This window comes from Aedes albopictus, chromosome 1, assembly GCF_035046485.1.
Source record: "Aedes albopictus strain Foshan chromosome 1, AalbF5, whole genome shotgun sequence".
NCBI lineage: Eukaryota > Metazoa > Arthropoda > Insecta > Diptera > Culicidae > Aedes > Aedes albopictus.
Window position 1 is genome coordinate 304016171 of NC_085136.1, and position 25832 is coordinate 304042002.

Consider the following 25832-nt stretch of genomic DNA (forward strand, 5'->3'; position numbering starts at 1 on the left):
AATATAAGAACCAAGGACACCAGATGCGTCTTTACTTCCTCGTGCTTCCTCTTAATTTAGATACCAATCTGCTGAACAATTTTACAGAAAACGTCATGCTTTTAGCTTATTAGAATAATGAGTTGCACGTGTTTGATTTATACACAAGGTGCCACCTAACGAGTAACGAATAAATCACGAATCAAATATTCAACTATCAGACAGTTTTAGCTCTCTGAAGAACTTTGTTGAAGACGGCATCATTCTATCTTATCAGGATTCTGAGAAATAGAAGTTTGAACATTTTTTACCCTGGTGCCACCTAGCGGATGATTCTCGAACCAACGACGCCATTGCCAGATAATTCTTATCCTGCTGAACAACTTTGCTGAAAACGGCATGCTTGTACCTCATTAGGGTATTGAGATATAAGTGTTTGAATATTTCAGACACAAGACGCCACCTAGCGGATAAATCCCAAACCAATGACTTTACTATCAGATCGTTCTGAGCGTTCTGCTGAAGAGCTTTGCCGAAGACACCATCATTCTATCTTATCAGGTTTCTGAGATATATCTGTGCGTTTGTTCATGGTGTTGTTGTCATTACTAATGTGTATCATTTCAAGTATCGGTAAAACATTCTTCTTGTATGTCTGGTCAACTATTCGCGTGGAGTCATATTTAAACCTATGCCCGTGATACATTGCGCCGAAACGTCGGAAAATAGCCAAAGTCTGTTTCCTTATGATCTGAATGACTGCATGCCATACCAAAAATTGTGTAATGCTTATCTATCACAGCATATTTAAAGGTGAACTTAAAAAGTACAAAAACGCATTGAAATGAACATTATTTTGGTTATCAAACGTGATGGCCGATTTAACGCAGTGTAGATATTTCGCATTATACTACAAAAAAAAACAATTCGAATCGAATTTTATTGCGTATTTCAGATCTCCACTCCACATCATTTCCCAGCCCATTAAGGGTTAACTTCCAATGGGAAACAAACGACTACCGAATATTGAAATAAAAGCTGTTGCGAGGCGAAAAACATTGATAAGCTGGCGGCACAAACATTTGGCATAGCAAAGGGGAAAATATTGCACTACACTGTCGAATATGCAAGCCCAAAACCCGACAACAACGACGACGACGGCGACGACTTTGCGGTATTGTCGGTTCAGAACGAAGTCTTGTTCCATTTCATATTCCACCGCAGCACCGCAGAAGTGTAGTGTTGCCGAAAGATAAGAACATGACCGCCACCATTTTTCGCGGTATGCTATGCCATCCACCGGCACCCCCACCGGGGCGCCACCCCCTTCGGCGTTATGCGGTTTGTTCTTCTTTTGTTGGTTAGAATTTGCACCACTCCAGTCAGTGAGGTGACTGGAGAAAATGCAGTACAGTAAACTGGGGGGAGATTGATCCAAATTTTGATCCAGATTTTGGTGTCTGACTCACGTTCGACTGAATAATGCCGTTTTTCTTTTTGAACCTGGGTTGGAACTGGATTGACGGAAAATGTGTAAACAATAAAACGTCAAGCAAACTCAAACAAACTTTAGTACAAGCGAAACCGAAGTCGGGTTGGGGTTGAAAATGTGATCTCATCCAGTTCCAACCCAGGTTGGAAACTGGTTGGTTAAACAAAACATCAAAACAAAAATGACAAATAGTAACCCCTGAAGATAACACTAACCTTATGTCGAAACGTTGAGAAAGCGATAAGCACTAAGAGTTTATATCCGAGAATCATCTGTCAAAAGCATTGACGAAAAGCATTGTGAAACAATTTACCCGTTTCGACGGTAACCCTCAATACCGCCAACCCCACCGAAAAGCGAGTAAATGTTGTTCCAGCTAATTAATTTTCATAATTTTTGTGCTTTCTGCAGTCGGAGGGAAAAATGTGCATTGCATGCCCGTTCAAGATTGCAACGGTTGCGGGACGGGCAGCGGTCGGTGGGCGCGGGTAATAAACTCATAAATTTTTCCACCTAGTTGACTAAGACTAAAATGGAGTTGCGCAGAGTACATAGCTCAAGAACATGCTCTATTTTTTTCTGCAAACAAATGCATTCTAGTCGAGTGGCCCCAAAAGATTGGAATAGAAGCGCGGGCACTTTGGGTCGATTACTGGAGCTGTTGTGTGTTCACAGCTCTATTAGAATTTATGTGGTAACAGCGTTGCTGCTGTTGTTGAATAAATGACTATATGTACCTATGTGTGATCTGTTAACCCTCTAATACCCAAATTTTTGATTTTGATCTAAATATCATTTTTCGTTTTTGTTTTGGAAGATGATTCTTTTTAATTCTCGATTTCGTGAATTTCAGTTTTTGATTTTTCTAATTTTTATTTTTGAACATCCCCACACTTTTATATTTTTCCTGGAAGCCAATTTGGGGAACGGATTTTTTGAGATGAAAACATTTTGAGATTTTGTGATTATTGTTGAAATATTATTATTTTAAATTTTTTTCACTGATAATTTTATTTTACGTATAATTTTAAGGAAAATAATTTTAGAGTGTATTCGATTCCCTTAAACTATTAAACAAGGATTGAATGATTTGGGAAAAATTTAAAATATGTTAATTGTAGCGATTCAATACAAAATAAACAATGACTTCTAAAAGGTGACTAAAACATCAATTTTTCAATGATTTTTAAAAAATGTAAATACGCTATAAAATACACTAAAAACCATTTTGAGATATACAGAACAGTCCTAAATATCAGCCAAAAAAATAAAAAGAATGATTTTCCACGAAACATAAATTACAAAAATGCTCAAACTATACCCCGTCTAAAGGCGGGATTGGGTATTAGAGGGTTAAAAACGAAATAGACAAAAATAAATGAATACTAACAACAAATATTTTATGTTGAAAACAATCAAATTTTTTGTTAAAAACCATCTTTACTCAAAAGAAAAACAATAAGGTTTTGCATTTCAGTCCAAATGAGATACGTTATCAAATAAATCTGAAAATAACTTCCTCATAACTTTAACTTCCTATTGTTCTTCTATTGATTTCTTGAGTTTAAAAATAACCGACTATCCAATATGGAACCACCCAGTGTGTGCCCTTCTCTTCTTTAGAACACCATTTAGATCTCGCGTCATCCCCACCATTTTATAATGGTTTAATCTATTAAATTGATTAGCGATAAACATTTTACGAGCACATCATCCCAACGGACTCGACCTTCATCTTTCAGAAACGACCCACGCCTTAAACCCACGGAAAACATTGAAATTCTCCAGGGGGGGAGGGTGGTTGGATGGATGGATCTCCACCGCCAGCCGGAAAAGAAGGCAGATTTATATTTGTTCGCACTTTTCCCTGCCCCGTCGCCCAACTGATGAGTAGGCCTTTAGCAGCACAGTTGCTTGTGATGGCTTGAGTGTCCTATGTGTGATTGAGGTGCCTATATTACCAGTTACATGCATTTTTATCCACTGCATGTCACGCTTATGATAACATACTGAATAGCTCTAGCTGAGGTTAGCCTTCATTCAGCCAACGTGCATTTTCCACCTTCGGAAAAGCACAAAAATTGTCATAACTTTTTTGTTTTTTTGATGGATTTTGATGAAATTTTCACAACTTCCCGAAAAACTCTACTAGTTTTTTATGCCGGGGACCTGGGTGCCTGGTCCACATGGTTCCGGAGTTATTCCGGATTGTCTTGGGGTACCAAAATTGGTCACATACTTTGCGCAAAGTATATCTCAAGATCCCGATGAGATAGAAGTATAGAGTCTTCGGCGAATTTGTTCAGCAGGTTAAGAACTAGCTGGCAACGGCGATTTTGGTTCGTGATTCGGCCGCTAGGCGGCGCCAGTGTCAAAAATGTTCAAACCCTCATATCTCAGAAACCTGATAAGATAGAATGATGCTGTCTTCGGCAAAACTCTTCAGCAAGCTCAGAACTATCTGATAGTAAAGTCTTCGGTTTGGGATTTATCCGCTAGGTGGCGCCTTGCGTCTGAAAAATTCAAACACGTATATCTCGATACCCTAATGAGGTACAAGCATGCCGTTTTCAGCAAAGTTGATCAGCGGGCTAAGAACTATCTGGCAATGGCGTCTTTGGTTCGAGAATCGTCCGCTAGGTGGCGCCAGGGTAAAAAATGTTCAAACTTCTATATCTCAGAATCCTGATAAGATAGAATGAAAGAAGAAATATTCCATTTCCAGCATAGTTGCTCAGCAAGCTAAGAATCATTTGGCAGGATAGTAGACGGTCGAGTACGGTGGTACAAGAGGCAATACCCTTACACCGTCTTTGACCCCCTGCAGACAAGTTTTGTCACCCTACAATATTGCTTCTTTTGCTTCGTTTTTTCTTCCGGGAGGAACTCATCCGGGAATTTTTCCCGGAATTTCTCCGGGAATTCCTCCAGGAATTTATCCAAGAATTCCACTGGGAATTCCCCAAGAACTTCCTCCAGCAATTTCTTCTGGAAATCTTTCGGGAATTTCTCTAGGACATCCTCCAGAAGTTCCTCCGGGAAATCCTCTAGGAAATCCTCCAGGAATTCCTCCGGGGATTCCTCCGGAAATTTCCCCAGGATTTCCTCTAGGACTCCCGTCAGGACTCAGCAATTTCTGCAGGAATTCTCCGGAGAATTTTTCCAGGAATGCCTCCGGATTTTTTTCCAAGATTTTCTTCGGAAATTTCTCTGAGAATTTTCCCAAGAATTCGTCCATGAGTGCCTCCGGGAATTCCTCCACGTACTCCTTCGGGATTTTTTTCAGGAATTCCTACAGGATGTTATTTAGGAATTTCTCCAAGAATTTATCTAGGAATTTTTCCAGGAATATATCCGGGAATTTTCTAAGGAAAACTTTCGGTTTTTTTAAAGAAAATTCTCTGGGAATTTCTCCAGGAATCTCTTCCGGAAGTAGGGTAACCAATATAATTTGGACCCCCATATATTTTGGAGTCCCCTCTGTCCTATTATCACAACTTACACAGGTTTAATGATGAGATGACGAAATTTTTTAGAATCATTCGCTAAATAAGATTGCTCTGCACGGGCAGCAATCATGTCCTCACTGGAAATATCCTTATTTGCCTCGAAATTAATTTTTGCCAATCTCGTCATCCGTGCGAGTGTCGCATCATGTTTACAAAAAGAGATTGCGGTGCTGAGGAAACTTGTAGATGTAAACAGAAGCGTTTATCATTCTAGCGCATTAAATTCGCAAAGTTCGTCTAATCAGCCTTTGTCAATCAAGTAATTAGGATGTGATCAAGCATATTCAAGCGACAAATTCTTATAAAATAGTTTCAAACGAGTTTAAACACCGGGTGTCCAAAATATATTCTGAAGAGGGTCCAAAATATATTGGGGTGTCCGAAACAGTGAAAACTGAAGCTAAAAAAAAACAGTTATTTTCATCAAATTTTCAGCCAGAAATGACCTTGTGGGTATTTTTAACGGACAGTGGAGGCTTTTACGAACATACTAACATCATCATTATGTGTAAATACCCTCTGAATCTGTTTGATTTTGAATTAAATTAAAACCAATGTCCTCTAGGGTTCCAAAATTCTACCGTTACCCTATTCCGTGATTTTATTTTCTTACAAATCCCTCTGAGAATTTCTCCCAGAATTCCTCTAGGACTTCCTTTACGAATACCTCCGGGAAATCATCCTGTAATTCCTCCGGCAATTTCTCCAGGAAATCCTTCAGGAATTCTTTTGGGAATTTCTTCTGCAAATCTTCCCGAAAATCCTCCAGGAATTCCTCCGGGGACTCTTCTGAAATACCTCCGGGAATTTTTAAATGAAATCTTCGGGATTTTCTCAGGAAATCCTCTGGGAATTTCTCAAAGTACTTCACAGAGAATGCCTCTAGGATTTCGTCCAGGAATTCCTCAGGAAATTTCTCTAGGAATTCCTCCGGTAATTTCTTAAGCAATTTCTCTGGAAAACTCTTCAGGGAATCCTCCTACCTGGTGGATTCCCCGACGGAAATTCTTGGATGAATCTCTGGAGGAATCCCCGGGAGAAACCATAGAGAAATATCCAAAAGAATTCCTGGAAATAATCCCGGAAAAAGTCCTGGAGAAATATCTGAAGGAATCACCTTGGGAATCACTGGAGAAATTGCTGGTGGGAGTCATTGAAGAATTCTCGAAGAAATTCCTAGAGGGAGACGTAAAGAAATTCCTAGTAGAATTCCAGGAAAAATTTTGGAAGGATTTCCTGAAGAAATTCCTAGTGCAATTTCTCGAGAAATTACAGGGAAAATTTCTAGAGACATCCGCGGAGGGATTTCCAGAGAAATTCCCGGCGGAATTCCTGGAGAAAACAATGAAGGAATTCCTGGAGAAATTCCCAGAGGAATTCCTGGAGAAGTTCTCAGAGCGTTTTCTGAAAAAAGTCACGGAAGACTTCCCGAAGAAAGACTTCCTGGAGAAATTTTCAGTGGATTTTTTTTTGAAAAAAAAAAACGGAAGTGTTCCTGAAGATATTCCCGAAGGAATTTCTGGGGGAATTTCCGCAGGAATTCCTGGAAGAATTTGAGGAGGATTTCCCGGACAATTTCTTGAAGAAATTTCAGAAGTAATTCCCAGAAACATTCTCGGAGATATTCCTAGAAGAACTCCTAGAAAAAATCTCGGAGAAATCCAGTCTGGAGAAATTCTTTAAGGAATTTCCGAGGAAAATTCCGAATTCATGGAGTAATTTCCGGAGGAACTCATCGAGGTATTCCTGTGGAAATTCTCGGAGGAAAGCCGGAGAAACTCCTGGAAAACTCCTGGAGACATTCCCAGAAAGAGTTCCTGATGTGGACCCTAGAGGACATCCTGGAAAATTTTCCAGAAGAATTCCCAGAGAAATTTCCAGAGAAATTCCTAGAGAAATTCCCGGAGAAATTCTTGGAAAAAAATCCGGAAGAGTTCTTGTAGAAATTCTCGGAGACATTCCCGAAACTAACCGGAGCAATATTGTGGGGTGACAAAATTTGTCTACAGGGGGTCAAAGATGGTGTAGCGAATAACCTAACGAATAAATCACGAATCAAAGACTCAACTATCAGACAGTGAAGACAAATACTCAACTATGAGACAGTGAACAGTTTTTAGCTTGCTGAAGAACTTTGTTGAAGACGGCATCATTCTATCTTATCAGGATTTTGGGATATAGAAGTTTGAACATTTTTTACCCCACCTAGCGGACGATTCTCGAACCAAAGACGCCATTGCCAGATAGTTCTTAGCCTGCTGATCAACTTTGCTGAAAACGGCATGCTTGTACCTCATTAAGGTATCGAGATATACGTGTTTGAATTTTTCAGACACAAGGCGCCACCTAGCGGATAAATCCCAAACCAAAGACTTTATTATCATATAGTTCTGAGCATGCTGAAGAATTTTGCCGAAGACAGCATCATTCTATCTTATCAGGTTTCTGAGATATGAGGGTTTGAACATTTTTGACACTGGCGCCGCCTAGCGGCCGAATCACGAACCGAATCGCCGTTGCCAGCTAGTTCTTAACCTGCTGAACAAATTCGCCGAAGACACTATACTTCTATCTCATCGGGATCTTGAAATATACTTTGCGCAAAGTATGCGACCAATTTTGGTACCCCAAGACAATCCGGAATAACTCCGGAACCATGTGGACCAGGCACCCAGGTCCCCGGCATCAAAAACTAGAAGAGTTTTTCGGGAAGTTGAGAAAATTTCATCATAATCCATCGAAAAACAAAAAAGTTATGACCATTTTTGTGCTTTTCCGAAGGTGGAAAATGTACGTTGGCTGGATAAAGGTTAGTCCACTATTTACACCTTGCCTTTAAACATGCTTAATATGATATTACTTGGAAGCCCTCGCCAAGTAAAAAGAAGTACAGAGAACGCATTCGGTTGTTCAAGTCTAGATGGACACCGCTCGTGAGACCCATAATCATTTCTGCGGGACCCCCGATTTTGGTCAATTATTGGCTTAGTTAAACACGAAGGTTTCTCAAAAATCCCATCAAAACGCCTGTTGCTCCTCTCGGCTTTGACAAAAGCAAGACAACCCTGATTATTCTCCCTACTGTGTACATATCTACGTTGGCAGATGTGAAATAGCAGGTCAGTGAATTTGTGCTTCCGCGGGAGACTCACTGGATATTTTATTTGCACATTGGCGCTTGGGGCCGCTACGATTCTGCCATCAACGAGAAGAATGCCTTGCTCATCCAAAATTGGACTTAGCTGATAGAGAGCACCATCTTTTACCAGAAATTCTTGCTCAGTGTTCGGCTTCGAACGGATGCGTTCACGGACCACCATCTCGTCCGGAAAGGACTGTAAGACTGTGTCTCACGGATAAGCACACATTCTTCTGCTTCCGAAGATAATGGGCAAATGAATCTCTTGTTGTGTTACTTTCCGCTTGAGCTTTTCAACGAAATGTAGAACGTGAGCTAAAAAAACGCTCAAGTTCTATCAGACGTACAGGAATACTCATAGCCTTGTAGGGGCGTAGCTCTTCTGCTGTAGATGGCTTTGACGTTTACTGCACTGGCCGTTCGGATTTCGATAATTGAAGAAATGTGGGACCTTTGAGCTTCGAACCATGCGCTGTTGGCCATTAGATTGGGCCCGTTTCCCCACTTCGTTGCCAGGTCCACTGGATTCTGTTTAGTTGTCACCCACCGCCAGTTTCCGATAACGGTGATGGTCAGCAATTCTCCGGTCCTGCACGCGACGATTTGTTTGTATAGTCGATTGTTAACGGCTGCTGAGTAACTCCAAAAGACTTTCATTGAGATGCGTAGAGTGAGTTGCTGGCATTTCGATAAATAGTTATCCCTTCCCTACTATTCTTTCCCATCCACATAACGCGTTTCTTATCGTTTCAGAGACCGATCAATGGCGATTAAACCTAGGCTTGTTAACCAGGACACAGTGTACATGCCTGTGCCCCATCCCGGAAGCAAAAAGGTCCATGGAGTGACAAAATTTCTTAGCTATGTCACTCCCAACGTTGGTGTTTAAATATACTAAAACAATTTCACTCACTCCAACACATCTACATGATCTACTCAAATACACTAACACAATTTGAATATCGTCGTATCACTCGCTTATAGTGATCCCGAAATCACCACATTCCAAATATCCAACTCCTTGACACCTACGGGACTGTCGATGAGTCGCTGACCTCTTGTAAAGTAGGTGTCATATCGACAATGATTTTTCATAAGGGCCTAACTGACTTGATCGATTTCTCTTCGTCGACTCTCTCTTGCGCTAATAACTTGATCTAATCAAACAAAATCATTATTCTTTTTGTTTCTGTAGCAACATATAGTCGTCTTCTTCGCATTTCAACCAAAAAATCTTTGGAAAACTCAATACACATTCTGTGATAACACAAAGAGAGGATTGATGAAGAGAATTCGAAAATGTCAGTTAGGCCCAAATGAAAAATCAGAGTCGATATAATCACATCCTTTCCTAACCTCGTAACGGAGAAGATGGGCGTGGCCGGCAATGGAAGTTCTCATGTCTTTTTTACTTCAACCTCTAGTTGGATAGCTGTTCCTTCCCAAATAGCATTCCATAAGCAATTAGAATAGAAAAGTTTTAACATGACAACTTTCAGTATGCAATCTACGAATTACTCCGTTACCACGCAACGCAACGCTTTTACCATCATTGCTAATGTTGCATTCAATACATTACGTTCATGCTGCATTCGATGCATGAATGTTGTTTGCCTTGAATGTAGCATATATGGAACTATGATCGTAGCACAAATGAAGATTACCGGAGTATGAAATGGCAGATTCCACCTAGTGTTCCAGTGGTTCCGAGACATGCGGATAACTCGAGATAGAACTCGCGAAACGGAAGTTTGAGAAAATTTTCAGGTGCGTTTTCGGGGGCTCCATACGGGTTCAGGGGCCTTGCATGGGGTCTGATGGGGTTTTCGGAGGCATTCAGGGGAGTTTTGGCGGGTTTCAGGGGCTTTACAGCTGAGGCGTTTTCAAGAATTTCGGCATGTCTCAGGTACGTTACATGGGATCCGAGGTGGTTTTCAGGGGCATTTCAAGAAGTTTCAGAGGGTTTTCGGTGGATCTCAGAGGCGATTTCTGGGGTTTCGGAATCCGGGGATTTCTAAAAGCTTTTCAAGAAGCCTCAGACGACTTTTGACGGGATTTAGAGAAGTTACAAATGCGTTTTGGGGTCTCAGGTGCTTTTCTTCTTCTTTCAGTCCTGGGCACCCACAGTGGTGCAGAGGGCCGAATTGAAAGATTTCCATCCTGGGCGATTGCCAGCCATCGCCTTGACCTGTGGCCAGGTCAAATTTCTGTCGACTTGCTTGATTTCGTTGTTGAGGCTGCGCCGCCATGAGCCTCTGGGGCTGCCTCTGCTGCGATGTCCTGCTGGGTTCCAGTCTAACGCTTGCTTGCAGATTTAGTTTCCGCTCCTGCGTAGAGTGTGGCCGTCCCACCTCCACTTTCGCTCCCGAATTTCTGCCGCTATCGGCTTGAAGCACCACGTTGTGAGGCCACCATGCACGAATTATATACCGCAGGCATCTATTGATGAAGACCTGCAGCCCTTGAGTATTCTCCACTGATACACACTAGGTTTCACTGGCGTATAGCAGCAGCACAGATTTCACGTTCGAGTTGAAAATTCGGATTTCTCGTGCATCCAGAGGGTATTAGAGAGATTTCGGAGGCATTTCAAGAAGTTTCAGAGGATTATCGGCGGATTCCAGAGACGTTACAGAGGCGTTACATGGGCGTTTTTGGTGCTTTCGGAAGGGATCAGGTGCGTTACATGGGGTCCGAGGGGGTTGATGGGGATTTTAGAAACATTTCAAAATGCTTCAGAGGGTCTCAGGTGCGATACATGGGACCAGAGCAGGTTTCAGGGGGTTTTCGGAGGCATTTCAGGAAGTTACAGAGTTATCGGTGGATTTCAGAAACGTTACACACTCATTTTTGGGGATTTGGGAGGGTCTCAGGTTTGTTACAGAAGTCTCCAGAAGGATTTCTGAAGGATTGCTGAAAGTAGCTCGGAGAGAACTCTATGTGGAATCGTTGAAAGAGTTCGTGGTGGGTTTTCAGAAAGAATTGTTGGAAGAATCTTTATAAGAATTTCTGGATAAATCTTTTGAAGATGCCGGAGGAAATTTTTGCAATTCTTCCTAGAATTATTCGCTTTGCCGGGTATCGTTATCATACGTTTGTTTCACAAGCGGATGGGTTCGATCCCAGTGGCTGACAATGACCTGACGCTCTTCTGAGCTTATACCTCGAACGGACCTAGGACCAGCTGGATAATTGGATATCGGCGAAACGATAACTCATAATGGCTTATTAATCGGACTGGAAAAGAACGGCAGACACACACCCTCCGTGTTCATCAAACTACTTTGGACGGAGTAGAAAACTGGAAGCCATCGATATAATGGAACAGAATATATTTAGCCGCTGTACAAACTGTGAGTGCAGCTGTCAGGAAATAGTGGAACGATTTCCTCCAGTGATTAGTGAGCCCCGAGTTCCACATTGCGTACCGAATAACATCTGTTGTATTCTCCACTCTCATCGCATCTGGCCAGACAGTTCCCAACACTTAGTTTGTTCACGATAGTCATTCATTTGGTTGTAATTGCAACAACTTAGTAGTCGGTAAAGAGATGAACCAGCCTAGGGCTGAAAATCTCTATTATAAAGTATTAATAATAATAGTGGTCGGTATACTCCTATGATACCTCTTACGAGTTTAAGTTAGGAGAGTTGCATCTTGGGGGATTCCTAAGAACGTTTCTTAAATGTTAGTTGTACTAATTTCATTGTAATTTCTATAAAAAAAACATTGAATTCCTTGCAGTTTTGAAGCTGCTAAAATAGTGAGCTGCTGTCGGAAGGTTTCAATTTCTCCACGAAGTTGCGTCCCTAACAGCCCCAGTGGCCAAACGAGTTGTAAACTAGGTTAAGTGGTAAAATAATTCGCTTCAGGAATTTCTTAAAGAATCTTTCCAAGAAAACCGAGAGGAGCCTCTGAATAAATTCCTAAAACAATCTCTTGAGCAATTCTTAGAGAAAACTGAAAGAACTCTGTGTGGAACTTTGCTGGAATTTCTGGACAAATCTTTGGAATAATTCGTGGATGATTCTTTAGAAAATCTTTAATGAAATCCAAGGTGAAATGTCTGGCAGAATAGTCTTGGTAAACTCGGGATTCTTGAAGAATTCGTTGAGATATTTTATGAAAGAAAAATCGTGAGTTGTTGCTATAGGATTGTCCGATCTTTTTGAAAAACTCCTAAATAAATCTCTGACAAAATTCCTGGTGGAATTTCAGGATGAAATGCTGACGGAGTCTCTGGAGCAATTCCTAAAACGGGGGAGCGGATCTGGTGTGATGGTTAGAACACTTAACTATGACGCCGAGGACCTGGGATCGAATCTCACTCCCGACAGACTCACAAAATGTGAGTTCTTCCTTCGGAAGGGAAGCAAAGCGTGGGTCCCGAGATGAACTAGCCTAGGGTTAAAAATCTCATTAATACAGATAAAAAAAAAATTCTAAAACTGATCTTGATTTTAGGAAAAAAAAAAGCTGTGAAGGAATATCTGTCAAGGTCCACTGGATAATCAATGGACCTATTTCTGGAGTAATTGAAATTTTCGGAGTCATCATTTAAAAAGTCCTTGAAAAAATTTCGGAAGGCAGCTCCTTGAAAGTTCCTAGAGGTTCCTTTGAATAAAACTCTCGCAGAATATTTGGTGGATTGCTGGAAGAATCACTGGAGTAATCCCTGAAGGAATAAGTTATGGCAACGTCATATTGAACCCTCATTTCATTCAAAAATCTCTAAAAGAATTCCGGAGTTCATGATACGACGGTCTGCGAACCCCGTCCCGAGCAAAAGGGAATACCAACAGCATAATAAAATGTGTTATTATGGTAAAATAACTGAGTAACGCAAATAACTCTTTCATGTTATTTACATAACATACCATGTTTTAAACTTGTCTGTCATAAGCGGCAAGATAACAAAAATCATAACAAAATAACAAAAATCATCATAAGACCAGTTAAATAACAGGTTTTGTTAGTTTCATAACAACTTAATAACAGTGAATTTATACAATGTTTCAATAACAAATTTTGAAATTAAGAAGTTATTGATAACAATATGGATACAAAATGAGTTATATTATCAGAATCATAACAAAGTTTTTTTATCCTCGCAAGGCAGGTATGCCACCCCTAATTTCGGGCCATTTCGGAGGAAAAAAAAATCTGTTGCATCCATTTTGAAAATAAAAAATAATGAACAGCTCTGACTAAGGCCATAACCCACTATAACTCATAAGCCAGTAATTCAAAGAGAATGGCACATAATAACAGAACTTGTTCTTCAACAAAATATCTTATTAAAATGTTACTTAAAGAAAATATACCAATAGCAGGATCATAACCAAATAAGATTGCCCATCAAAACCTGCTATGGAAAAGTTATGCCTCAATAAGTTAATAATAACAAACCAAGATGTGAAAACAGGTTTTGTGATTCAGTTGTTATTATTTTTATATTCTCCTCTGCTCGGGATACACACAACCATGGACCGAGTCAAATGGAGACTACTCTTACGTACAGCAGAGGACACTCAGGTCTTAGCCTGATGACCGGTATGGTAAGTAAGGGAGGAAATTCCTGGAAAAATTCCGAGAGGAATCCAATGTAGATTTCCGAGAGGAACATCTAAAATAATTCCTGGAAGAATCCTCGGATTGACCCATAGAGAACTACCGGAAGAAATCGTTGGGAGGATTTCTATGAAGATTCCATAAGAAATCACAGGAATAATTGTTGATGAATTTCCTGATGGAATCCTTAGAGGATTCCGAGGGAAGTTCCCTGACAAAGTTCAAGGCAGAATTTTTAATAAAAATCTGTGAGGAATCTTTGGAATATTTCAGGGACTAGCAGAATTGTAAAGGGAATCTCAGAAAGATTTGAAAAATTTCGCAAGAAATTCATAGAAGGAGTCACAATAAAATACCAGGAAGAATTCTCAGAAGAATCCTTGGAAATTTTCTTAGTTTGAATTTCTGGTAAAATCCCAGAAGATTTCACTCAGCAATTCTAGAAACTCCTGGGAAAGAAAATTCTGGGAAAATTCCGAAACGATTTCATGAAAGAAACTCAAGATAAACTCCCGAAAGAATTCCTGGAGGAGTTTCAAAAAACATTATGCGAATAGTTCTTTGAAAAAGTTCTGGAAGTAATTCTGGAAAGTGTTCCCGAAGTAATCTCCTTAAATCCATGTGAATTTTTTGAGAGAATTATAGAATTCTTAAGTGCAATTCTTGGAGAAATCACTATAAACGTTCCAGAACCCATCCCTGAAAACGAAGAAAACAAATAGAAGATTTCCGGATGAAATCCCTAGGAGAATTTTAAGTGGAATCCTTGGAAAATTCCTAAATAAAATTCCTTGAAGATTTTTTTTTCAATTGAATTTTTGTTTTAAACTAAAAAAATAGAAAAAGGAAAAATATCCCGAGTGATTTCCATGAAGAATTGCGGTAGGTGTTTCAAAGAAAAATAAATATCCTTGAAATTTTTTTGAAAAAGTTCAGAATAGAATCTCTAGAAAGAAGTCCGGAAAAAAATCTGAAAGAACCGTAAAGAATCTAATGAAGATTCCCGGAAAGAATCACTACGAGAATTCCAGTGAAAATTGTTGAGATATAGATATATTTGGTATGCGGAAGATGCATGGAGTCCACAAATGGCGACCAGAATGTCCAATATGGCGGTCTAAAATCCAAGATGGTGGATCAAAATTCAAGATGGTGGTTGTTTTGAAGTTTTTGGCTCTAAAACCATGCAATACGGGTATATTTGGTACGAGGAAAACGTCCGGAGTCGAAAAATGACGACCAGAATATCCAATATGGCGGTCTAAAACCCAAGATAGTGGCCCCAAAATTTGAGATGCCGGCTGTTTAATGGAGTTATAGGTTTTAAAACCATGCAATATGGGTATATTTGGTATGGATAAGATATCTAGAGCCTAAAAATGGCGAACAGAATGTACAAGATGGCGGTCTAAAATCTACGATGGTGGCTCAAAATTCAAGACGGCGACTGTTTAATGGAGTTTTAGGCTTTAAAATCTTGCAATATGTGTATGTTTGGTACGGGGAAGATGTCCGAAAATGGTGACCAGAATATCCAAAATGGCTATCTAAAATTCAAGATGGCTGCTGTTCAATGGAGTTTAAGGCTAGTAAATCATTCAATACCAGTATATTTGGTATGGGCAGGATTTCCGGCGGAGTTAAAAAATAGCAACCAGAATAACCAAAATGGCGGTGTAATATCTAACATGCTGGCTGTTTCATGGCCATTCAATAGGGGTATATTTGGTATGAGGAAGACGTCTAGAGCCCAAAAATGGCGACCAGAACTTCCAAGATGGCGGAATTAAATACAAAATGGCGGCTCAAAATTCAAGATTGTGGCTTTATTCAAAGAGTTTTAGGCTCAAATATCAAAAGCCAGATAAATGGATTGATTTCTGTTGCCATGAAATCGATTTTTGTTAAACGTATGAAACTGCGATATTCATCAACATGTCATTTGAGTCTTGTTAAAATGGGTTTTCGAAAGCACGAGAAAGGCATACACATTCCTCCATTATGCCTTTACGAAGAGCACCAACGTAATAGGTACGCCTCAAAGCAGTTCGCGTCAGTTTAGTCTCTCTTGGATGAACCTCATTGCTATAGGCGAGATGGTTGGTACCCCACGATGTAAAAAACGACCCCGGATAAACATACGAACTCGAGCGAGGTGGGGCGGGCGGTGGTGCTATACATTGACTCTCCATCTCGCATTTGTCTGCGCGAATGATCCTAGAGCTTCACGAAAAAGGAAAAAGAAGAAAAAACGTTATGAATCGTTTATTTTTTATTATCGTTTTCCGGGGATATTCTGTTTTGCCCGCGCTGCTCATCACCAAGTTGAGGAGAATCGCGAACACATGATGATGGTCCATGGTGTGGCGGCGCGGCGGCCAACGCAAAAGTTAATGTTGTGTTCTCGATGCATATAAAAATCGGAGATTTTTTTTTCGTTCGCGCGTTTTGGAATAATGGGGCTACGAGTACAGATACAGAAAGGCAGCCTCTCTCCAAAGCCACCCAAGGGAGAAGGAGGTTCCGGAGCGGAGATATTTTAATGATGATGCCAATCTGTTCTCGGGTGTAAAATGATAAGAGGATTTAAGTTGGAGCAGAATAAAAGTATGTTATCCTGTAGTTTAAGCTAGTGTATACTTTTTACACACAACGTTTTTGCACAACCATATACCAAATCGTTTTCACCATTCATAACGCAACATATTTTTTGCTATCTCTCTTGTTCAACACCTTCGTCAACTGCTCGACGCGCAACGAGTACTTCCTTATCTTAACCAAAACAAGCCACGATATGCGGGGCGTTTATCTATGGTCGCTCAGAAAGTCGACACCTGTGATTCACCTTACTTCCTAGCAGATAGTACAGTGGTTAGTTTGCAGCTAGACCCCGACGCGAAGGGCGTTGCTCGTATTAGTATAGATACCGAAACGATGACCAGTTCAATCGACATCGATTTCTACCCACGCCTGCCATAGCATAGCAGTAATGGACGTTCTGGACGGAGTTCCGCGGTGCATCCTCGGCTACCAGGTCAAAACCCGCACGCAGATCGTGTTCAGCTTTCTGATTCCGGTGATTTTCGAACTGCTGGTGTACACGGTGGTCATCACGGCCGATGTGCTGGTGGTGGTGGAGCACTTTCGCAATGGCAATCCGTCGTGGGCTTGGTTTAGCTTGAGTTTCATGTGGTTGCCGGCGATTGCATGCTTTTCGGCTGTTCTTTCGTCGCCCAGCCAATGGCCCGAAGTGGTCGGGTTCGATGAGCGGACGTATAGATTCGTGAAGATGAATCTGCTGGTGTTGGTGTTCTTCCCGGTAGCAGCTGTTTACAGGTTAGTGATGCGTTTGGGAATTGTTCAAAATGATCTTGTTACTGTTATTTTAGGTTCAGTCGAAGGATTTTCTGGAGCATTGAGGCCTTATTCCACGATAAATCTTCTTATGGAAGAGTTCAAGCCGTGAGTAAGATCAGGGAGACATCACCATTCGAGTTGTATCACTTTTTGCAAGCGTTCCTGCATGCGGCCCCTCAGATGTTGCTGCAGTTGTACATTCTGCTGCGAGATAACACATTCCGGAATTATGACACAGTGACGGCGCAGATAGTGAGTGTGGTGTTTTCGTTTCTAACAATGGCATCCATTATAACATCGTATCAGCGGTTCGAAAGCCAAAAGATCGTTGGGCGGTGCTACCCGTGGTGTTCCGAAGAGCAGGTGAAGGCTCGCAGAAGAGAACTTCTACGCACAACCAGCACAGTAGAAAGCGTGATGGAGCGAAATATCACCAGCGTGCTGCCAGAGCCGGATCCTATGACACCGAACATCATGCGAAATTTCTATTCCAGATATAGCGAAGTATCACCCACGGCCAGTGGATCAAGCACTCGAAAGACATTGAACGTGGATCAATCGAATTTCGACTCGTTTTCTATGAAGAAACTAAAAGATCCCTACACTAACTGTACCGACGACGACAAACTAACCGGGGACACAGCGGATTCTCTCTCTCCAACAGTAAGCTTCAAGCAGGACCTCGTTGAGAATATCGACGACATCCGCGACTATTTACTAAGAACGGACGATACAAAACTAGCCGCCATCGAGGACAACAGTGATGATGAGTACGAGGACCCAATCTACGCGGAAATATTCGACAAAAGTCCTCGAACACCCGCTCCGCCTACCCCCGGAGCCTACCTAGCTCAGCGGGCTTCCATGTTGAAGAACTTCTTCGTGTTCGACACCGAAAACTTCCTCAAGGATCACGTACCTCGACTGCCGGAAAAGCTGTTTGATCACAGTAGTGAGAGGAAGTCAACGCCGGTGCCCACGGCGGACGAAACTGACGGTGATCTTCTATCGCTGCCGTCACGTCGACAGATAATCTCCGGACTGGAAGAGGACGATCTCAGTGGAAAGTCCGTGGCTTTTGCCGGCTGGGTCATGTTCCTGTTGATGCGAATGGTTGCTCTCTCGGTGTTCTACGTTTTCTTTTCCACGTACTTCTGGATGGTTTGTCTGAACCATTACTTGTTGATGATCGCCTGCATCATCTACGAGGTGCGATTTCACGAGAAACTGGAACGGTACTATTTCTACCTGTTCCTGGCCTACATCTACATGTTCTCTTTGATGGAGTTCAAGATAAAGTTCATCCACGTGCGGACATGGTACGTGGGATACGTAACGATAGTTCTGGTAGAGAACTTCGCCATGAGTGCCATTTGGTACAATCTGGGATCGTTCGAGTCCTGGTGGTTCGACTTCCTGCACTACATCACAATCGTCAGCGGGGTGCTGAGTGTGCTGTGTTTCTTATTTTATTACGCATTCTTGCGACCTAGAGATAAGCTGTTGTTTGTAAACTGAAAAGTCGTTCTTTTCTGTAGGATGCCAGCTAAGTAGTATCTTATCAATGTAATCGAATACCAATGAGAAGTTTAATAAAATACATACAAGTATAATGAATAAAGTGTAATGTAATGTAATGAGTAATGCGAGTTGAGTTTCATCTGTGTTTATTATATACTGTTCACAATGGTTGGTTTGACCCAATGAGGTACAGATACAGGTGGCGCAGATAAACATTGCGAACCACTAGTTGTCTCTTTTGTTCTACCGCTGATCTAATGCAACTCAATAAGTAACGTAACTACTCTAACTTTAAACCGTATAACTTGGTCGTTCGAATCTTCCTTCTTCTCGAACACCCAGCGACTTCCCACTGCCTTTACGGGTATTATAACTTGGGAATCAGGAAGTGTACATTAGCTAAAATTTATATTAATACTCACCATCCATTGACACTCCAAGTGATTTAGATGATGCCGTTGATACTACAACGACCTTCATCATGGAAGCTTTTGAAGAAGCATGCACCAAGAGGAACCCCTTGGTGAAACTCTAATCTGGTGAAACTCAGGAAACAATGTAGTAAGAGTTGGAACAGACGACGTTCGGCTGGTTCAGAGGCATTCAGGTCGGCTCGCAAGGCCTGCAGGAAAGCTCTCCGGTCTACTGAACGATCCGGCAGGAAAAACCTTTGTACAAATGTTTCCAGCTTGAGTGAAGTCAGTCGGTTAAACAAAATCCTTGCGAAATCTAAGGATTTCCGAGTGAACGAACTTCGTTTGCCAAATGGCGATCTAATTTCCTCTGATGAGGAAGTTCTGGAATGCTTATTCAGCACATCCCTGGATGTGTGGATATTACATCTTCGGATAAACCTGATGTCTTTTCTTGTAGTTATGATGCCCTGGCCTCGGCTCGGAGTATTGTAACTATAGAATCGATTGAGTGGGCACTTAAGGCTTTTTACGGCATCATCAGCATCGGCAGCCATGTTGGATATGTAGTTCGAAATTTCAAAGTGATAATTCTCAGCTACGAAAGCGTTTATTCGTATGAAAAAGTATCATCCCATATGCTCACTCGCAGTGATTACAATGATACTTTTTTAGCTGCGTTACTGCAGAATTATCAGTTTTTTATCATTTCAAAAACGCGAGGCCAACAATCATTGAAAAGCAAAAAGTCAATGATTCGTTTGAAAGCTCAGTGATGCAGCATGACACCTTAATAGCGTTGCTCTTTTCAAATCTCCTGGAGCAGATGGGATTTATCCTTTTTTACATCAGAAGGGATTTGATTATTTCAAACATGTTTTGAAAAAAATACTTGTTTCCAGTTTTGCTACAGGGTATATTCCCAAATCTTGGCGGGATATTACTGTGAAGTTCATTCCGAAACTGGGTCGTGCATCGTATGAAGAAGCAAAGAGTTTCAGACCTATTAGTTTGACCTCTTTTCTTCTGAAATGCTTAGAACGCATTGTGGATCATCACATCCGTGATGTTCATCTGGCCAACGTGCCTCTTCATGTGAACCAACATGCCTACTGATCTGGTAAGCCCATTGTGACTCTTTTACACAAGGTTGTTTACGATATCGAGAAAGCATTCGCTCAAAAGTAATCTTGTTTGGGTGTTTTCTTAGATATCGAGGGTGCCTTTGACAACGTGCCTTTCGATGCCACATTGGAAGCCGCACGGGGTCATGGTATATCTCCAATGATTTCCAATTGGATTCACCAAATGCTCAAAAACCTATATCTCTTCTCGACATTGCGTCTAGCAGGGATTAGGAAATTGAGTGTTTGTGGATGCCCCCAAGGGGGAGTCTTATCACCGCTTTTGTGGAATCGCGTAGCAGATACGCTATTGAGGCAACTCTATAATAGCGGTTTTCCTACTTATGGTTTTGCCGACGACTATCTAACATTGTTAGTCGGTATGTGCATCAGCACCCTTTTCGACCTGATGCAAAGTGCCCTTCAGGTAGTTGAGGGTTGGTGTCGCCAGTATGGCCTTTCGGTTAATCCGAGTAAAACATCTATTGTTCTTTTCACGGAAAGGCGAAACCGCAATGGCGTTCGACCTTTGCGTCTGAAATCGATGTGACTGAACAGGTAAAGTACGTTGGAGGCATTCTTGATTCCAAGCTTTCCTGGTGTACCTCACATTGAGTTCAGAATCGAGAAAGCTTGTATGGCCTTCGGGCAATGCTGGCGAACCTGGTACAACTTGGGGTCTTAAACCCAAGTATATCAAATGGATTTACACAACTGTGGTTCGGCCAATATTGACCAATGGATGTCTTGTGTGGTGGCAAAAGGGCGAAATGAGAACGGTCCAATCAAAATTAGGCCATCTCCAACAGATGTGCCTAATGGCGATGTCTGGAGCGTTCTCTTCAACTCCCACGGCAGCGCTCGAAGCTCTCTTTGACGTTGCTCCACTACACATTCATCTCAAACAAGAAGCCCATTCTTGCACTTACTTCTACGGGTACTCGGTCTACTAGAAGAAACTCCTGTGAACCGCAGATCAACACCCACCTCGTTGTTTCCACTTTTGGTGAATTGGGACAAAATTGTCCTTGCTCCAAGTAATCGTACAATTGCTGGTAATTTCCCATATAGGACATTTTCCACGAATTTCTCTTCCCGGGAAGAGTGGATATCTGATTATCTGGAGAGAAGTATTTCAGACGGTATTTCACTGATGGTCGAGCAGGTGCTGGTGTTTATTCTCGTGAGCTAAGGCTGCATCAGTCTTACTCACTTGGTAGATACTGCACCGTTTTTCAGGCCGAAATCTTTGCTCTTATGTGCGGAGTGCAATCAGCACTTCAGCAACACGTAATGGGCAAAGTAATATACTTCTGTTCAGATAGCGAGGCTGCTATTAAAGCACTTGCTTCGGCCAACTCCAGGTCGAAGATAGTTATCGCTTGTCGAACTCAAATTGAGGAGCTGAATTCAGCAAACGCTGTTCACCTTGTATGGGTGCCTGGCCATTCTTCCATCGCTGGAAATGAATTGGCTGATGAGTTAGCTCGCACTGGAGCATCACATGACTTCATTGGCCCTTAGCCAGCTATTCCGGTATCGAAGTGTGGGGTAAAGCTTCAGATTTACACCTGGGCTGCCGCTCAACACAGACAATACTGGAATAGTTTGGAGTCATATCGTCAAACCAAATTGTATCGTACTGAGCCATCTCCAAGGGTGACGAAGTATCTTACAAATCTGTCAAAGCAGAATTGCACTATTCTGTTCAAAGCATTGACTGGCCGCTGCTGACACAGCTATCACATGGCGAATATACAGCAAGCTGATTCATTTGCATGTGATAGCTGTGAATCCGATTATGGAACTTCGTATCATTTGATATGTAACTGTCCAGTTTGTGCGCAACTGCGTTTCCGAGTATTCGGCAAACACTTATTAAGTAAAACTGACTTCAGAAACCTCAATCTTCAGGATATTCTGTTGTTCTTAACCCGCTGAGGTAAAGAGCTATAGGCTCTCTTTCGCTCTTTATGCGTTATTACAGTGCCCTTTTCAGGGCGCTGTTTGAACCCTATGGATAACGTGCCTCTGGAGCCGGCCTTCTGATACCTGATACCGTCCGTAGATTCTACTTCACTAACACCAGACCAGCTACTCTCACACAAGGAACCAACGAGGTATCTGCCGGGAACTAGCATCTTCATAGGCATCTTCAGGGTGTTGGTGGTTTTCCATTTGTAGGTGACAATGGCGCCTGCCACGTCAGATTGCAGATCAATGTAGGGAAAGGGGAAAGAAATGATGATGATGAACCTGGGTGTGTTAGTGGAATACCTGTAAGTAAAAAGAAAATTGGGTTAAGTACTGTGTTCCTTTAAATTCCACTCAGAATTTGCATCCTTTGACAGATACGTATGGTTGTAATGATGATTGCAATCGTGTGTACCCACTTCAGGCCGAATATACCTCTACGTCTGCACAAATTCATGCGGAAGTGGAAATGTTGGTGGGATATTGTTGGCAGAGGGTTCACACATTGGTACGTGGGTGGATGCCAGGCGTAAGGTGATAGATTAGTGTGATTATTACTATGATGATGCGGCACAGTTCGCTTGATTGCATAAAACGTAGGCGCTATCTGATAGATTGCCACTGTGCTGTGAAGGTTGGAAGGAAGGGACGGCTTTTCAATCGTTTCTGGTTCTAGCGATGGCTAATATACATGAGTTGTATATGTAGAGAGGAGAGAGTAAGTATTTAGAAAGATCAGAAGCGGTAGCCGCTAGATTTTGAAAAATCTCCCAGAACTGAAAAAAGTAAAAAAGGCATGCGGAAATAAGGCATGTTCTTTGAGTCCCCTACAATTTAATGCAGAATGTCCAAATGCAAACCCAAGAAGTAGCAGAAATGGGGGTATCAAGCATGACCAATGAATGACGCAACGTTTGATTATTAATTCCCGTCCAGAAAGTTTTCTCAAGAGCCCACAGTAAAAACCACCAAAGTGGCGGCGGCCACTTTATCGCATCCGCGTCGGCACTATTTTTAAATACCGTTGTTTATTGTTGTTCTCACTCAAAAAATAATTTCGAAGTGTGGCTAATTTATGCAGCTCATTGCTTGTTGGCGGGGCAGCTGCCTCCTGCCAAACCCACGCTCATCAACGAACACTTGGTGGTATGTAGCGTACCTATTTGTTTCTTCGCCAAGATGGTGTCGAAAGTTGCGACTGCAGCCGACGACAGCTCAGAGGAAGGCTTGTCGTGCGGCGGTGTTGCACTAATAGCAATAGCAGTAGTAGCGGGGAAAATTATTGTCGGTAAATTTTAATTCAATTTCCACGAGGGCCGTTTGCGCGCCTTGCCTAGCCAATGTGAGGGAAGTCGGGATGAAAGGCGCCGCCTCTTTGAGAATTCAGGAGTTTCGCATTTCGCACTCAAGTGTAATTCTTACACTTTTATCGATGGACTAATTCAACATTATAGTATCATATGACCAATACACACCAATATCCCATGGTTTCCTAAACTGTGGGTCTCGCACGACCCCCACGGCAAGCCTCGTTAGGTTAGAAGAATGTACGACTCGGGGCTGAACATTACCATTTTACAACTTTTTGTATAAATACATATTATGCATTGTATATGTTTCATTACAAATATGAGACCATTCAAAGAGGTCACATTTTATACCGACTCCTCTACCTAATAACTACTATCAAGTGAGCCTGGCTTCCGAGCGATGTTTCGCGCGGTAGATGTTATAACAACTATTGCTGCTTCGAACAAAATTCGCAAAACTAGCGAGGATCAATGATTTTTGTGTTCAACCTAAACTGCATTTTCCAAATGTTGCTGTAAGGACTGTTCAATTTATAAAACGGACAACTTGCTTGTGCGATATCTTTTTTATTTTTCAATGAAATCATTATTAGTTTTTTGCATAACTTTCTATAGCTATTCTCAAATGTAGGAAAAATATAACATTAAGCAAAATGTCCTTTATTGTGTAACTGAAGAGGTTTTCGTAAAACATCAATAAAAACCCATTTCTCAAAGTTCGACATAACTTTCCACATACTTTATATGCACATTTTCATGAAGTTTCAATGTATTGGAATCTTATACTATTCTACTAAAGGTAAAGCTTAATAGTTGGTCAGTAATAATGCACCAAACAGTCTCCGGCTTGATATAATAAGTTGTCTTATTTTCATAGAAATTATGAAAAAATGTTCATTCAAGTCCTGTGCTGCAATAACATCACGGATTCGGCTAAGAATTTGTCCAGAATGGTAGAATATTGCTATCTGAATGATACAGAAGAAAAAATCACTTATAATTGCATTTTTCATCAAAAATTTAATCCATAAAGATGGCCATATTAAAAAATTTCATACTTTTTGCTCCATTGATGCAGATTTTCGACTCTAACGAATCTTGTTATTATTTTTTTTCAGCAAGGTTGGTCCTATGTTATTGTACACCTTATTTAATAATTATCGAATGCAAAGTTTTCATTTCCAACATTATTGTTATGCAAAATTTGCATTAGGTTGCATTGTTATTTGTAAGAACCTTCAAAGAACGAAACCGTTTTGATTACTGTGTCTGCAATAACGCACAGTAACCAAACCAGCAATGCTTTTAAGAAGCAGTTTTCTGCATTTAAATCAACATTATTCCCACTTTCGACTGGATGCATAAAAAAATTGATTATTTAATATTTCCATGCCCTTTTTGCTTTACAATTGATTTTTATTGCAAAAATCGAATCTTACTTGAGACTTTAATATCTCAACACTTAATTTTCTGATTGAGTTTAAATTTTGCCAGAATGTTTATTACTCATGCTGCTGCAGCATGGCACATACTTTTCTGGTATAAAAAACGATATACCATATGTGAACAGTAATTTTATATATATTTTCAATTTTCAGCAATCGAAAAATTCACCTTATTTAACACCTGACCGATTTTCTATAAAATAAAACTATTTTTATTCGATTCAAAAATGATCACTATAATGACAGATGATGTACTGAACAACGAAGCAAGGATGGTTAAATTTGAACTACGCGTCTTCTTTTTATAGCCTTATAAAGTTGTCCGTTTTATAAATTGAACAGTCCTTAGCATTGTGAACACCATTATTTACGCATCTTCCGACCTTTTGGATTAAATTATATTACTAAAGAAGTCACGAAAGTTATACTTTGCAGATCTTTCCTCTTAATTTAGACAACACCGACAATACTGAACCCCATAAGCTGTTGGCTGTTCACAATTGGCTGTGTGCAGGACTGGCCAGGCCATGGTATTGTCGTTGTCGCCACCGCCACCATCGTCGTCAGCAAAGAGTTGTGGGTTGGAAAAATTTATCTACTGAAGCATAATTTCAGTGGAAATTATAAGAAAGACCACCGCCACCACTACACTCCTTACCATTGAGGGTGCAGTGAACAAATTACAAGTGAAAACTGAAGACTGGGTGTTCGCTTTGCTCTGGAACTCAAGCACGTGCTGGGTTGTTCTGTAGGAGCATTCCGCAAAAATTGCCAAGGACTATGTAAATTTGCGAATTTATTTATGCATAGAGCAGTTATTGATACAGAACCGCTTTTGGGCGCATTTGCAACTATTTTTGGTCGTAGAATACAAATGAACTGTTGGGATAGTATTGCTTAAGATGTAGATATTTTTACTTATTTCAAGAGCAAAAATCTAGCAAATTAAGCCGTAGTGCAATTTTTATGCTTTAACCCTCCTTTGGCATTAGGGTCA

The 25832-nt window shown here is 41.1% G+C and overlaps 1 protein-coding gene and 1 long non-coding RNA gene across 2 annotated transcripts in view; both read left to right on the forward strand.

Annotated features, from left to right (window-relative positions):
- Positions 1 to 25832, forward strand: part of LOC134285731 (uncharacterized) — a 174652-nt gene that overhangs the window by 127755 nt on the left and 21065 nt on the right. The gene's annotated exons all lie outside the window — the stretch shown is intronic.
- LOC109430050 (uncharacterized) lies at positions 16552 to 18688 on the forward strand. Its single transcript, XM_019706078.3, has 2 exons — positions 16552 to 17027; positions 17081 to 18688. The coding sequence occupies exons 1-2, from the start codon at positions 16681 to 16683 to the stop codon at positions 18564 to 18566; spliced, it is 1833 nt and encodes a 610-aa protein (XP_019561623.2). The 5' UTR covers positions 16552 to 16680; the 3' UTR covers positions 18567 to 18688.

Coding starts and splice junctions, on each gene's coding strand:
- LOC109430050 (XM_019706078.3), top strand. CDS start 16,681: ATGGACGTTCTGGACGGAGTTCCGCGGTGCATCCTCGGCTACCAGGTC. Junction 17,028..17,080: donor CCGGTAGCAGCTGTTTACAG/GTTAGTGATGCG, acceptor CTGTTATTTTAG/GTTCAGTCGAAGGATTTTCT.